The following is a 10,124-nucleotide window of genomic DNA, read 5'->3' on the forward strand; positions in this document are numbered from 1 at the left end:
GGAGATTCCAGCCCCAGGGATGGAGATTCCTGCCCCAGGGATGGAGATTCCAACCCCAGGGATGGAGATTCCTGCCCCAGGGATGGAGATTCCAGCCCCAGGGATGGAGATTCCAGCCCCGGGGAGGGGTTGCCACCCGAGCCTGCGGCAGCACCTCCGCATCCTGTCCAGCCGCAGGGTGACGCTCACACATCCCTGTCCCTTTGTCACCGGACCCCGTGTGACCCCAAAATCTCCGCAGCTCCTCCCCAGAGCTGGGGCTGTCCCGTGTCGCCCAGCCGGTGCCCGCAGTCCCTGCGGGGGCGGCGGGAGCAGAAGCAGGATTTGGGTGGGTTTGATGCCCCTGTGCTGCGGAACATTTTCCGGGTTTCCCACCCGTGTCGCGGCGCTGGGGACATTCCCCAGGACCGCGATTATTCCCTCGGCTCCTCCTCCATTCCCGGCCCAGCGCGGGCCGCTGGCGCCACCGGGTGACAGCCCGAGCGCTGCCACCGAACGATTCGGGGTGCGAGCACCCCTCCAAAGGTGTCAGAATTCCCAAATCCTCCAGAAGTTTGTTTTTCATTTCTCTAAGGAGCGTTTATATCTTTTCTTTGTCATTTTCCCCTCTGAAATAAGAACACCTTCCATGCAAAACCCCCCAAAACCTCCAACTGAAGAATTTAGAGATCTTTTTTTTCCCTTAATATTCCTTGGAATCCTGCATCTGGGTTGTTGAGCAGGATGAGGAAGAGAACTGGGATGAGGCTGGAGCCCTGTGGAACCCCAGCAGTGCCAGGAGCCAGGCTGGGGTCACCCCTCCGTCACCCTCTGTGTGATGTTTGTCCACCTGTGGCCTGGACATTTTACCCAGAAGGATCCTGGATCAAAATCCCAAATAATTCCATCTCCTGGCTTTCCTTCATCACTCAGGTGGGATACCCTGCTGTAGAAGGAAATCAGGTTGGACAAGCAGGATTTCCCCTCATGGAGCTGTGCCCTGTGACTCTGCTGCCCTCCAGGTCTTTTCCAATATTCAGAATAATCTTTTCCATGATTTTACTGAAGTGAGACTGACAGGCAGGACAACAGTCCCCAGTTTCCAGCCAGCTGGGACCTCCTGGATTCCCAAGACTGTTCAAAACCATCAAGAGAGGCTTTGTGATAGCACCAGCAACTCTTGGAGGATTCTCAGGTGAATCCCACCAGGTCCCACAGGGATCTGGAGGGTCCCAGGGGGATCTGGAGGTTCCCACATGGATTTGGAGGGTCCCAGATCTCACAGGGATCTGGAGGGTCCCAGGGGGATCTGGAGGGTCCCAGGCCCCACAGGGATCTGGGATCCATCTGGAGCAGCAGATCCTGCACAAATTCAGGGAGTTGATCATTCTTGCAGCTCAGAGCACTGGGATCCCCTTGCTCCATCCTCTGGACACAAAGCTCTGCCTTGTCCCCTTTGGGAGGTGACATCCTCATCCCAACCAGGCCAACCCATGGTATTTGTCCAGTGCCTTTTGCCATGATTTGAACAAGCATTTCTCACCTGGCACCTTTCCAGCACTTCAGGTGTGCCCAACCAGACCCTCCCTCAGGCTGTGTCACCTCAGGCCAGGGACAAGCTCTGCCCATGGCACACCCTGGCTGCTGGGAGTTGTTTTCAGCTCCCTGAAGTGCCCCCCCAGCCCATCCTCACACCAGTTCTCTCATCCCCACACAGCCAGAGCAGAAGCACCAGCTCAGAGAAGCTCCAGTTCTCTCATCCCCACACAGCCAGGGCAGAAGCACCAGCTCAGAGGGATCTGGGAAGCTCCAGTTCTCTCATCCCCACACAGCCAGGGCAGAAGCACCAGCTCAGAGGGATCTGGGAAGCTCCAGTTCTCTCATCCCCACACAGCCAGGGCAGAAGCACCAGCTCAGAGGGATCTGGGAAGCTCCAGGTCCCTCATCCCCACACAGCCAGGGCAGAAGATCCAGCTCAGAGGGATCTGGGAAGCGCCTCCACCCAAGCAGCCCCTGCAGGGACTGCCCCAGCATGGGTGTCATGGTTCCCTTCCCACCACCCAAATCCTGACACCCTCCCAGCAACCAGGGGGGTTGTCTGGGGGAGGGGAAGAGATGGAAGAAACACTCTTTAAAAAGCATTATTAAAAAGCAAAGCGTGTGACCACAGCTGCTGGTTTAACTTAGAAACACTTCAAGTGGCCCAGAGTCTTCCAAAAAAACCCGAGAGCTGCTGGCCCTCGTCCCTCCCCCCACCCTGTCCCACCCCCTTGTAAATTCCATAAAATCGAAGTTCCACGTTCCACAAAGTTTCCCTTTTTGTGGTGCCGATGGTCTGGTTTGTGGGTCACTGTCAGGTTGTGTTTGCCCCTTCCTTGATTCCTCTTTTCCTGCTGGCTCCCCGTGGCCCCAGCACGTGCTGAGGGTCACACAGAGAGCCGATGTCCCTTCTCCTGCTGGGACAGTCTGGAGATGGAGATGGGGGTGCCCATCACCCCCTGCCCCCATCCTTGCCACGGCTCCCAGATTTTGGCCCCGGGCACTGGGAGGGACAGCAAGGGGCAGGAGGCTGCACAGCTGCTGGATGAATTCCAGGTGAGGAGCCAAGGAGCCTCCAGGCGAGGACAAACCCAGGAATAAAAACAGCCGGGGACAAGAGGGAAGGGGCAGCAGTCCAGAATCCATTGTTTGCTGTCCCATGCCGCGCCGGCGGGGCTCCTGCAGCTCAGTCCCCGCCCCGCCCGAGGGGCTCGGATGGGCGGAGGGACGGAGGGAGGAGCGGCCGCCTCCCAGCGCTCACATCATGACGTGCCGCCGGCGGTGCAGGGCCAGGTGGTCGGAGCGGGAGAAGCTGCGGTCGCAGTCCGAGCAGCGGAAGGGTTTGATGCCCGTGTGCTTGCGGAAGTGCCGGGTGAGCTCGTCCGAGCGGGCGAATTTCCAGGTGCAGCCTTCCCACGTGCACTTGTAGGGCTTCTCACCTGTACCAGGGGAGCGGCGAGGGGTCAGCGCTGCCACGGGGAGCCCGCGAACCCCTCCGAGAAATCCCAGCTGGAATTCAGGGATCCAGCACCACCCCACCCCCAGCCCGCAGGGCAATCCAGGGCCACAAATACCTGTGTGTATCCTCCGGTGGGCTTTGAGGTGGGAGCTTTTGGTGTAGACCTTATTGCAGCCCTCGAAGTCGCACTGGTGGATGCGCCGCTTCTTCAGGTCCGGGGAATCGGCTCTGGGGCCCCGAGGCGCCGGCCTGAGTGGGGAGGGAGAGCTGCAGCCACTGCCCCGGGGGCTCAGGGGGATAACGAGGTGATAAAGGGTGGGGAGGCACAGGCAGGAGGACACTCACTCTCTCTGCAGGTCCTGGAAGGGCGCCGGGCCGCTCTCGGAAGCGCTGTCCTCGCTGTCGCTGTTCATGTCCATGGGGTACACGGAGCCAGGGTCCATTTTCACTGGGGGGGTCCGGGAAAGGAAAGCTTTAGGGCCACAAAGAGGCAAGGGGTGAGCACAGGACAGAGAGATCCCCCCAAAACGCCCAGCCCAGATCAGGGGATCAGCTTTTCCCCTGTTCCTGCAGTGCTCCAAGCCCTCCAGAGAACCAAATCCAGCTGGGGGTTAAACCCACTTCTGGCTGCCTGCTGCTGCCCAGAGCAGGCCTGATCCAGGCACCCCACCCCGGAAAAGGTGGGAAGTTGGGAATGTCCTGGGAAAGGGGATTGTGGGGGGCACAGGGAGCAGCTGAGCTGAAACCAGAGCTGCTGGCAGCAGGCAGCCAGCGGGAAGGGCAGGGCAGGCTGCCAGCAGCAGGATGGGTGGAGGACAGGCAGTGCCATGCCCTGTGTGTCCCTGCCCGCCCCACGTCCCCTGGGGGGAACAGGCTGGGGGGCTCCGTACAAAAGCGGCACATGGCGGTGAAAAACGAGACCCCCTTCAAGGCTGCCCCTCCACGAGGCAGGACAGACACCCCCCACCCCCAGATTTCAGTGTCCCCCCCCCATGTGGCCTTACCAGAGCCAGCGTTCTTGCCGTCCCCCCCGATGAGGGGCACGGTAATGGCGGTGACGCCGTCCGTGGGCACCGTGGTGTAGACGACGGGGAGGGACTGCACCACCACGGGGATGGTCTGCAGGTTGCCCATCTTGCTGGGCAGGTTGACGGAGGGGATGGTGTGGATGACGTGGAGGATCTGCTGCCCGCCGCTGCCCTGCGTGGAGGCCAGGATGGAGCCGGGTGAGAGCACAGCCGGGATGGCCGAGGTGGAGCTGAGGCCGGAGGGCGGGATGGAGACGGTGCTGGGAGCGGGGAGCGGGGGAGCCACCAGCATGGGGGACGACTGCACCGAGGTGGGGGGCGCTGGCGGCGGGGCCGAGGCCGGAGCCGCCTTGGATTTATTGAGGGAGAGATCGACGGGCTCGGCCTGGGGCTGGCTGCAGTCGCTGGCCAGCAGCTCCTCGGGGGGCTCCGTCTTGATGTCGGCCAGCAGCACCGGAGGGTCGAGGGGGCCCTCGGCCAACAGCGCCGACGAGCTCATGGCGGGCGTCGCCTTCCCCTGGCCCTGCAAGAGACCCGCAGTCCGTGAGGGACGCAGGGAAACTGAGGCACGGGGGGGCGGGGGCGCAAAGGGGTTTTTTTTAACGGGCTCCTCGCCAACCAACCGACCGGGGCGGCGGCGCCTCGGGGCGGCTCCTGCGGGGCGTGGGGCCGGCCGGGGGCGGCCGGGCCGGGCATGGCGGGGCCCGCCCGGAGCCGTGAGGCGGGGCCGGGCCCGCCCGTCCCTCACGGACCCGCCCGGCCCCTCCCGGCGCGCGCCGAGGGCGGGAACCGCCGGCCCCGCCCCCTCCCCCGCCCGCGCCTTTGTGCCGGCCCGGCCCCGCCCCCCCCGCGCGGGAGGGGCGTGGCGGGGGCGTGTCCCGCGCGCGGGGCGGTGGCGGCCCCGCCCCGCTCCTTAAAGGGGCCGCGCCCATTTTCACCACCCGGCCCGCACCCCCCTCACCCCCCCCCCCCCCCCGTGCGGGGTCACTCACGCACTGACCCGCGGGGCGGCCACGCGTGTCCGCCGCGCCCGCGGCTCCCCCCGCGCCGCCCGCGGTACCATCCCCGGCCCGAGGTGCGAACGGCCCCGCGGCTCCACCTGGGCTCGGCCGCGGGTGGAGCTTCTTAAAGGGCCCGGCCCGGCCCCCGCGGGAGGCACCGGGCACGGCCCCACCCGCGGCGCGGCCGCCGCTGCGCCCCCGCGGGACCGCGGCACAACCGAGGGACGAGCGGGACCCCCCAACCCACCGCACCCCCGGGGCACGCGTGGGGGCACCGGCACGGGGGGACCCCCGCCCGAAGGAGCCGCCGGTCGCCCCCCGCGCTGCCCCGGGACCCCCCGGCGCCGGCCCCGGGCCCCCCGCACGTACCTGCCCACGCAGGGACCGTCCCCGCCCGCGGAGCCCCCACGCACCGGCCTCGCGCGGCCGCCCCGCCCCGCCACACCCAGCGCCGCGCCCCGCGCACACGGCCCGGCCCCGCCCGGGAGGGGCGGCGGCTACAGCGCGGCACCGGCACCGGCACCGAGCCGCCCCGGTACCGGCACCGAGCCCAGAGCGCCGGCACCGAACCGCCCCGGTACCGGCACCGAGCCCGGGGCACCGGCACCGAGCCGCCCCGGTACCGGCACCGAGCCCGGGGCACCGGCACCGAACCGCCCCGGTACCGGCACCGAGCCCAGAGCGCCGGCACCGAACGCACCCGGTACCGAGCCTTGGGCAGCGGCACCGAACCGCCCCGGTACCGGCACCGAGCCCAGAGCGCCGGCACCGAACCGCCCCGGTACCGGCACCGAGCCCGGGGCACCGGCACCGAGCCGCCCCGGTACCGGCACCGAGCCCAGAGCGCCGGCACCGAACCGCCCCGGTACCGGCACCGAGCCCGGGGCAGCGGCACCGAACCGCCCCGGTACCGGGGCTGAGCCCAAATCACCAGCACCGATCCCGCAAAACCTGCACCGAACCGCCCCGGTACCGGCACCGAGCTCAGAGCGCTGGCACCGAACCCCACCGGTACCGAGCCCGGGGCAGCGGCACCAAAACCCCCGGTACCGGGGCTGAGCCCAAAGCACCAGCACCGAGCCCGGGAAATCCGCACCGAACCCTCCCGGTACGGGTACCGAGCCCGGGGTACCGGCACTGAGCCCCGGGCAGCGGCACCGAATTCTCCCGATACCGGCACAGAGCCCCCGGCATTGGCATCGAGGCTCCCCGGTACCGGGACCGAGCCCGGGGCACCGACACCAAAACCTCCCGGTACCGGCACCGAGCTCAAAGCAGCGGCACCGAAACCCCCGGTACCGGCACCGAACCTCCCGCTCACACACGGAGCCCCGAATTCACCGTCCCCATAAAACAGGACCCCCCCAAACACAGCCCCCCATGGATCACCACGGGCTGAACCCCAGATCCAGCCGGGGACCCCCAAAAAACACACCCCAAAAAGAGCCAGAGACATCCCGCCCTCCCCAGAACTCACCTGGGGACCCCCCAAACACACCCTCAAACAAAGAGACCCAGCACCCACATATTGGGGGACCCCCCTAAAAACACACACTCAGGCAGGGACCCCCACCCCAAAAAAATCCCCTCAAAAACTACCAGCACCCCCAAAACCCCTTCACTGTCAGGTAGGGACCCCCCAAAAAAAATCCAGGGATACCAAAACATTAGGAGACACCCCACTCTCAGTGAGGGACCCCCAAACACACCCCCAGGTCCTCAAAGCACCCCGTCCAGCCAGACCCCCCAAAAACACACTGGGGACACCCCCAGACAGACACCCCGCACAATGTCCCCCCCAGACCCCGCCTCAAACCCGGGGGGGAGTCCCCAAAAACAGACTCACGGGACAAAGGGACCCTCCCCTACCCAAATCTGGGGGTACCTTGCAACCCAAATCCCCGTGGGGGTAGGGAGTGCGGGGGAGACTCGTTGCCCCCCAAATTCCACCATCGCTGATCCCCCCCCGTTTTAGGGGTGAACTGAATTCCTCCATCCTCAGCCTGCTGCACCCCAAAACCCAGCCAGGTGTGTGTCCCCCCCTCAAATGTCCCCAACACCCCGGGAAGAATTAGTGACCCTAAAGAGCTTAAGGAGGGATTTCGGGTGACCTTGATTTTGGGGGGTGGGGGGGAGCGTGGGAAAACGCCTTTCACAGCCCCCCCACCCCCATCCCCCCGCTTTGTCCCCTGCGTGTCCCCACCCCCTCCCCCCCCCGCGTGTCCCCCACCCGTGGGCGTGGGGGGGTCACACCCCGCCGCCGCCGCCACACCCCCCCGTGGAATTTCCTCCGCGCTCCACCCTCCGCCAGCGGCCGCTGGGGACACGGCGTGGGGGGGGTGGGGAGGGGACACACGGAGGGGATCCGGAGTGGGGGGGATCCCCGGGGAAAAGGGGGGGCTGGAGGGTAAAGGGGGCCTGTCCCTTTAAGAGCAAAGGGCGTGGGAGGGGGGAGGGAAGGGCGGGGCCGCCGCCCGGTGTGACCTCCCGGCCGCGGGGGGGCGCCCTCCCCGGAAGCGCGCGGCGCGTGAGGGGAGAGAGGAGGGGGGGGGGGACACCCCACGCGCGACCCCCGCGTGAGGGGCGAGGGGGGAGGGGAGGCCTGAGGGGCCGCGGACGCTCCCTCTCCATCCCTCATCCCTCCCTCCATCCATCCCTCCCTCTCTCCCTTCTCCCCTCTCCCCCCGCGCTCCCCCCGCCGCCCTCAGGATCCCCCCCGCGCCCCCCAAACCCCACGCACCGTCCCCCGCGCCTCCTCCGAGCGCATCCCCGGCCGCCGCCGCCGCGCTGCCCCCGGGGCGGTGCCGGGTGGGGCGGGGTGGGGCCCCCACGGGCGGGGAGGGGCCGCGTAGGGCGGAGCTCCCCCTCCCCCACCCTCCTTTTTTTTTTTTTTTTTTTTTTTTTTCCCTTTTTTTTTTTGGGGGGTGGGGGGTGCTGCCCCGCCCTTGAGGTGACATCATCGGCAGCCAATGGGCGGCTCCCCTCGCATCCGGCGTTGCCATGGGAACGCGCAGGATTTGGGGGAGGGGGGGTGGACCCCAACTTGCTCCCACCCCCCCCCCACACGGAGGGTACCCCAAAATCGGGGTGGGGGCGCTGCTTGTGGCAGCGATGGGGGGAGCAGAGACCCCCCACACACACACATTTGGGGTCCTGTGGTTCCCCTGCACCCCAAACCACAGGGGCTCCGAGCACCCTGAGGGGGGCACTGCCTGCACCCCCAATCTCTGCCTCACCACACAGGTAAGCCCCCCAAATAAGTGGGGTTAGAATTAGGGGAGCCTCTCCCAATTCTGGGGAGGGTGGGGCTCTGGGGGTCCCTTTCTTGGGGGTCTGAGGGTCTTGGGGAGCCCCTGGGCTGGGCTGGAGCTGCCCCCCACTCCCTGGACCCCGCTGGTTTTCCAGCCTCTTGTCCCAAGGGGACCTGGCTGTGTGTCCCCAGCCCCGGGCTGAGTTTGCTGGGGTTTAATCACCCCATGACCCCCCAAATGCAGGACCCCCCACCCAGCCCTGACCCAGCTCAGCCCCAGGGATGGGAAATCCTGGGTGTGGGGACTCAGCTGCTCACAGTGTCCCTGCCAGGGGTGACTCCAGAGCAGGTCACGGCCACCAAGGACCAAACTGACCTGGTTTTGGCAAAAAAAAAAAATCATTTCCACTCCTCAGAAAACACCAGGACAGGCTCAGAGGACCAGAAAAGCTTTTGGGGGATGAGCACCCAAAGGAATCCCCATCCCAGTGTCACCCAGCTGAAGGACCAACAGCAGGCACAGGTGACCTCCCAAAAACCAGAAAAAGGGGGAGCAGGGCAGGGTCTCCTCTCCTGCTCTCCCTGGCAGCTGAGGATGGATTTGGGCAGGGAATGGTGCAGATGCTCCTCACCAGGTGCCTGCAAATCCTTTGCAAAGGCAAGAAAGAAATGGTCAAAAAACCTGGAAGTAGCTCCAAGGGACCCACAGCTGCTCCAAGGGGAAAGGAGCTGGGCCAAGGGGGATTTATTCAGGATCTGTGACACATGGCATCAGGTTTCTCCTCATTCCAAGGTCAAGTGCTGAAGGAAAAAGCTGGATCATGGCCACCTCATCCAGGTTTGGGATGATGTTTGGGTGAGAAACATCTGGAGCAGGCATCATTTTTTTTTTTTTTTTTCTCTGAGGGAAAGAAAAAGCAGGAAGAGTTTTCCAGAAGGTGGGATCAGAGTGCTGAGCCTGATTTCCCAAAAACCTCCCTGCTTGGAATGGAAGGAGCCAGAGCAGCCCCCAACCCCAGAATCCCAAAAAAGGGCTGGGATCTGCTTTGGAGGGGACAGGGGACAGCTCTGATCTGACACAGCCACCCGTGTTTGTCACAGGCTGTCACTCAACGAGGGCAGTGGCACCTGGGCCACAGCAAAAGGAACAAATCCATGGGAAAAATCCCATCAGGAGAAGGGATTTGAAGCAGAACTTTCCCCCAGCCCCCACTGGAGGCTCCAGCCCGGCCGGGATTTGGCTCCTTGTCCCTCCCAGCCCTTTGTCACCCCTTTGCCATCAGCCCAGCTCCATGTGGAAATCCCTGAGGAAACCCAGCTGTCACCATGGCGATGAGGCAGCACTTCCCTCCTGCTCTGAACCTCCTGAAGCCCTTCCCAGTGGGATGGGATATCCCAGAGGATTCCACACCCATCTCACTGCTCCCGGGGCAGGGCTGGGATGTGGGAAGCCGCGACATTCCCAGCAGGATCTGATCCCAACCATGGAGGATCTGTGTTTCCCACTCCAGGTATCCCACACCTGCATCCCAGCAAACAAACACAGCCCGGCCCGTTCCCAGCTGTCCCAGGGGATGATTCCCACGGGAATTCCCCCGGCAGCTGCGGGGTGGGCGGTGCGAGACGCGGGTGTGGATTCCAGGAGGATGGGTCGGGGCTGGGAGCTCCAGCCCGTTCAGCTCCCGGTTCCCACCCCTAAACTCGCCCCGGTGGATTTCTCCCCTCCCAGCGGGCGTGTGGGTGGGGACACAGGGCAGGGCCAGCCACGGAGGCACCGCGCCCTCTTTTACACAGCGAGAGAGAAAAAAGGGAGGGAGATGCTGCCAAGCCATTCCCAGTGAAAATCTGGAATGGCTTTCAGCCAAATC

General features: G+C 65.0%; 1 protein-coding gene across 6 annotated transcripts; it reads right to left on the bottom strand.

Annotated features, from left to right (window-relative positions):
• Positions 1-2,109: 2,109 nt before the first annotated feature.
• Positions 2,110-7,846, bottom strand: KLF8 (KLF transcription factor 8). Of its 6 annotated transcripts, none has more exons than XM_056491279.1 (5): positions 7,747-7,846; positions 3,982-4,528; positions 3,323-3,425; positions 3,093-3,226; positions 2,110-2,957 (listed from the first exon to the last, which is right to left on the bottom strand). In XM_056491279.1, exons 1-5 carry the CDS (start codon positions 7,771-7,773, stop codon positions 2,776-2,778), a joined length of 993 nt encoding a protein of 330 aa, XP_056347254.1. In that variant the 5' UTR covers positions 7,774-7,846; the 3' UTR covers positions 2,110-2,775. The 6 variants fall into 6 exon arrangements, with proteins under 6 accessions (XP_056347254.1, XP_056347256.1, XP_056347255.1 ...); XM_056491281.1 differs by lacking the exon at positions 7,747-7,846 and adding an exon at positions 5,376-5,442; XM_056491280.1 differs by lacking the exon at positions 7,747-7,846 and adding an exon at positions 5,376-5,442 and having other exon boundaries at positions 3,323-3,449.
• Positions 7,847-10,124: the final 2,278 nt, after the last annotated feature.

Source organism: Oenanthe melanoleuca, chromosome 4A, assembly GCF_029582105.1.
Source record: "Oenanthe melanoleuca isolate GR-GAL-2019-014 chromosome 4A, OMel1.0, whole genome shotgun sequence".
NCBI lineage: Eukaryota > Metazoa > Chordata > Aves > Passeriformes > Muscicapidae > Oenanthe > Oenanthe melanoleuca.

Coding starts and splice junctions, on each gene's coding strand:
- KLF8 (XM_056491275.1), bottom strand. CDS start 5,068: ATGGTACCGCGGGCGGCGCGGGGGGAGCCGCGGGCGCGGCGGACACGC. Junction 3,450..3,981: donor CGGCAAGAACGCTGGCTCTG/GTAAGGCCACAT, acceptor GTGGCCCTAAAG/CTTTCCTTTCCCGGACCCCC. Junction 2,958..3,092: donor CCACCGGAGGATACACACAG/GTATTTGTGGCC, acceptor CCCCTGGTACAG/GTGAGAAGCCCTACAAGTGC.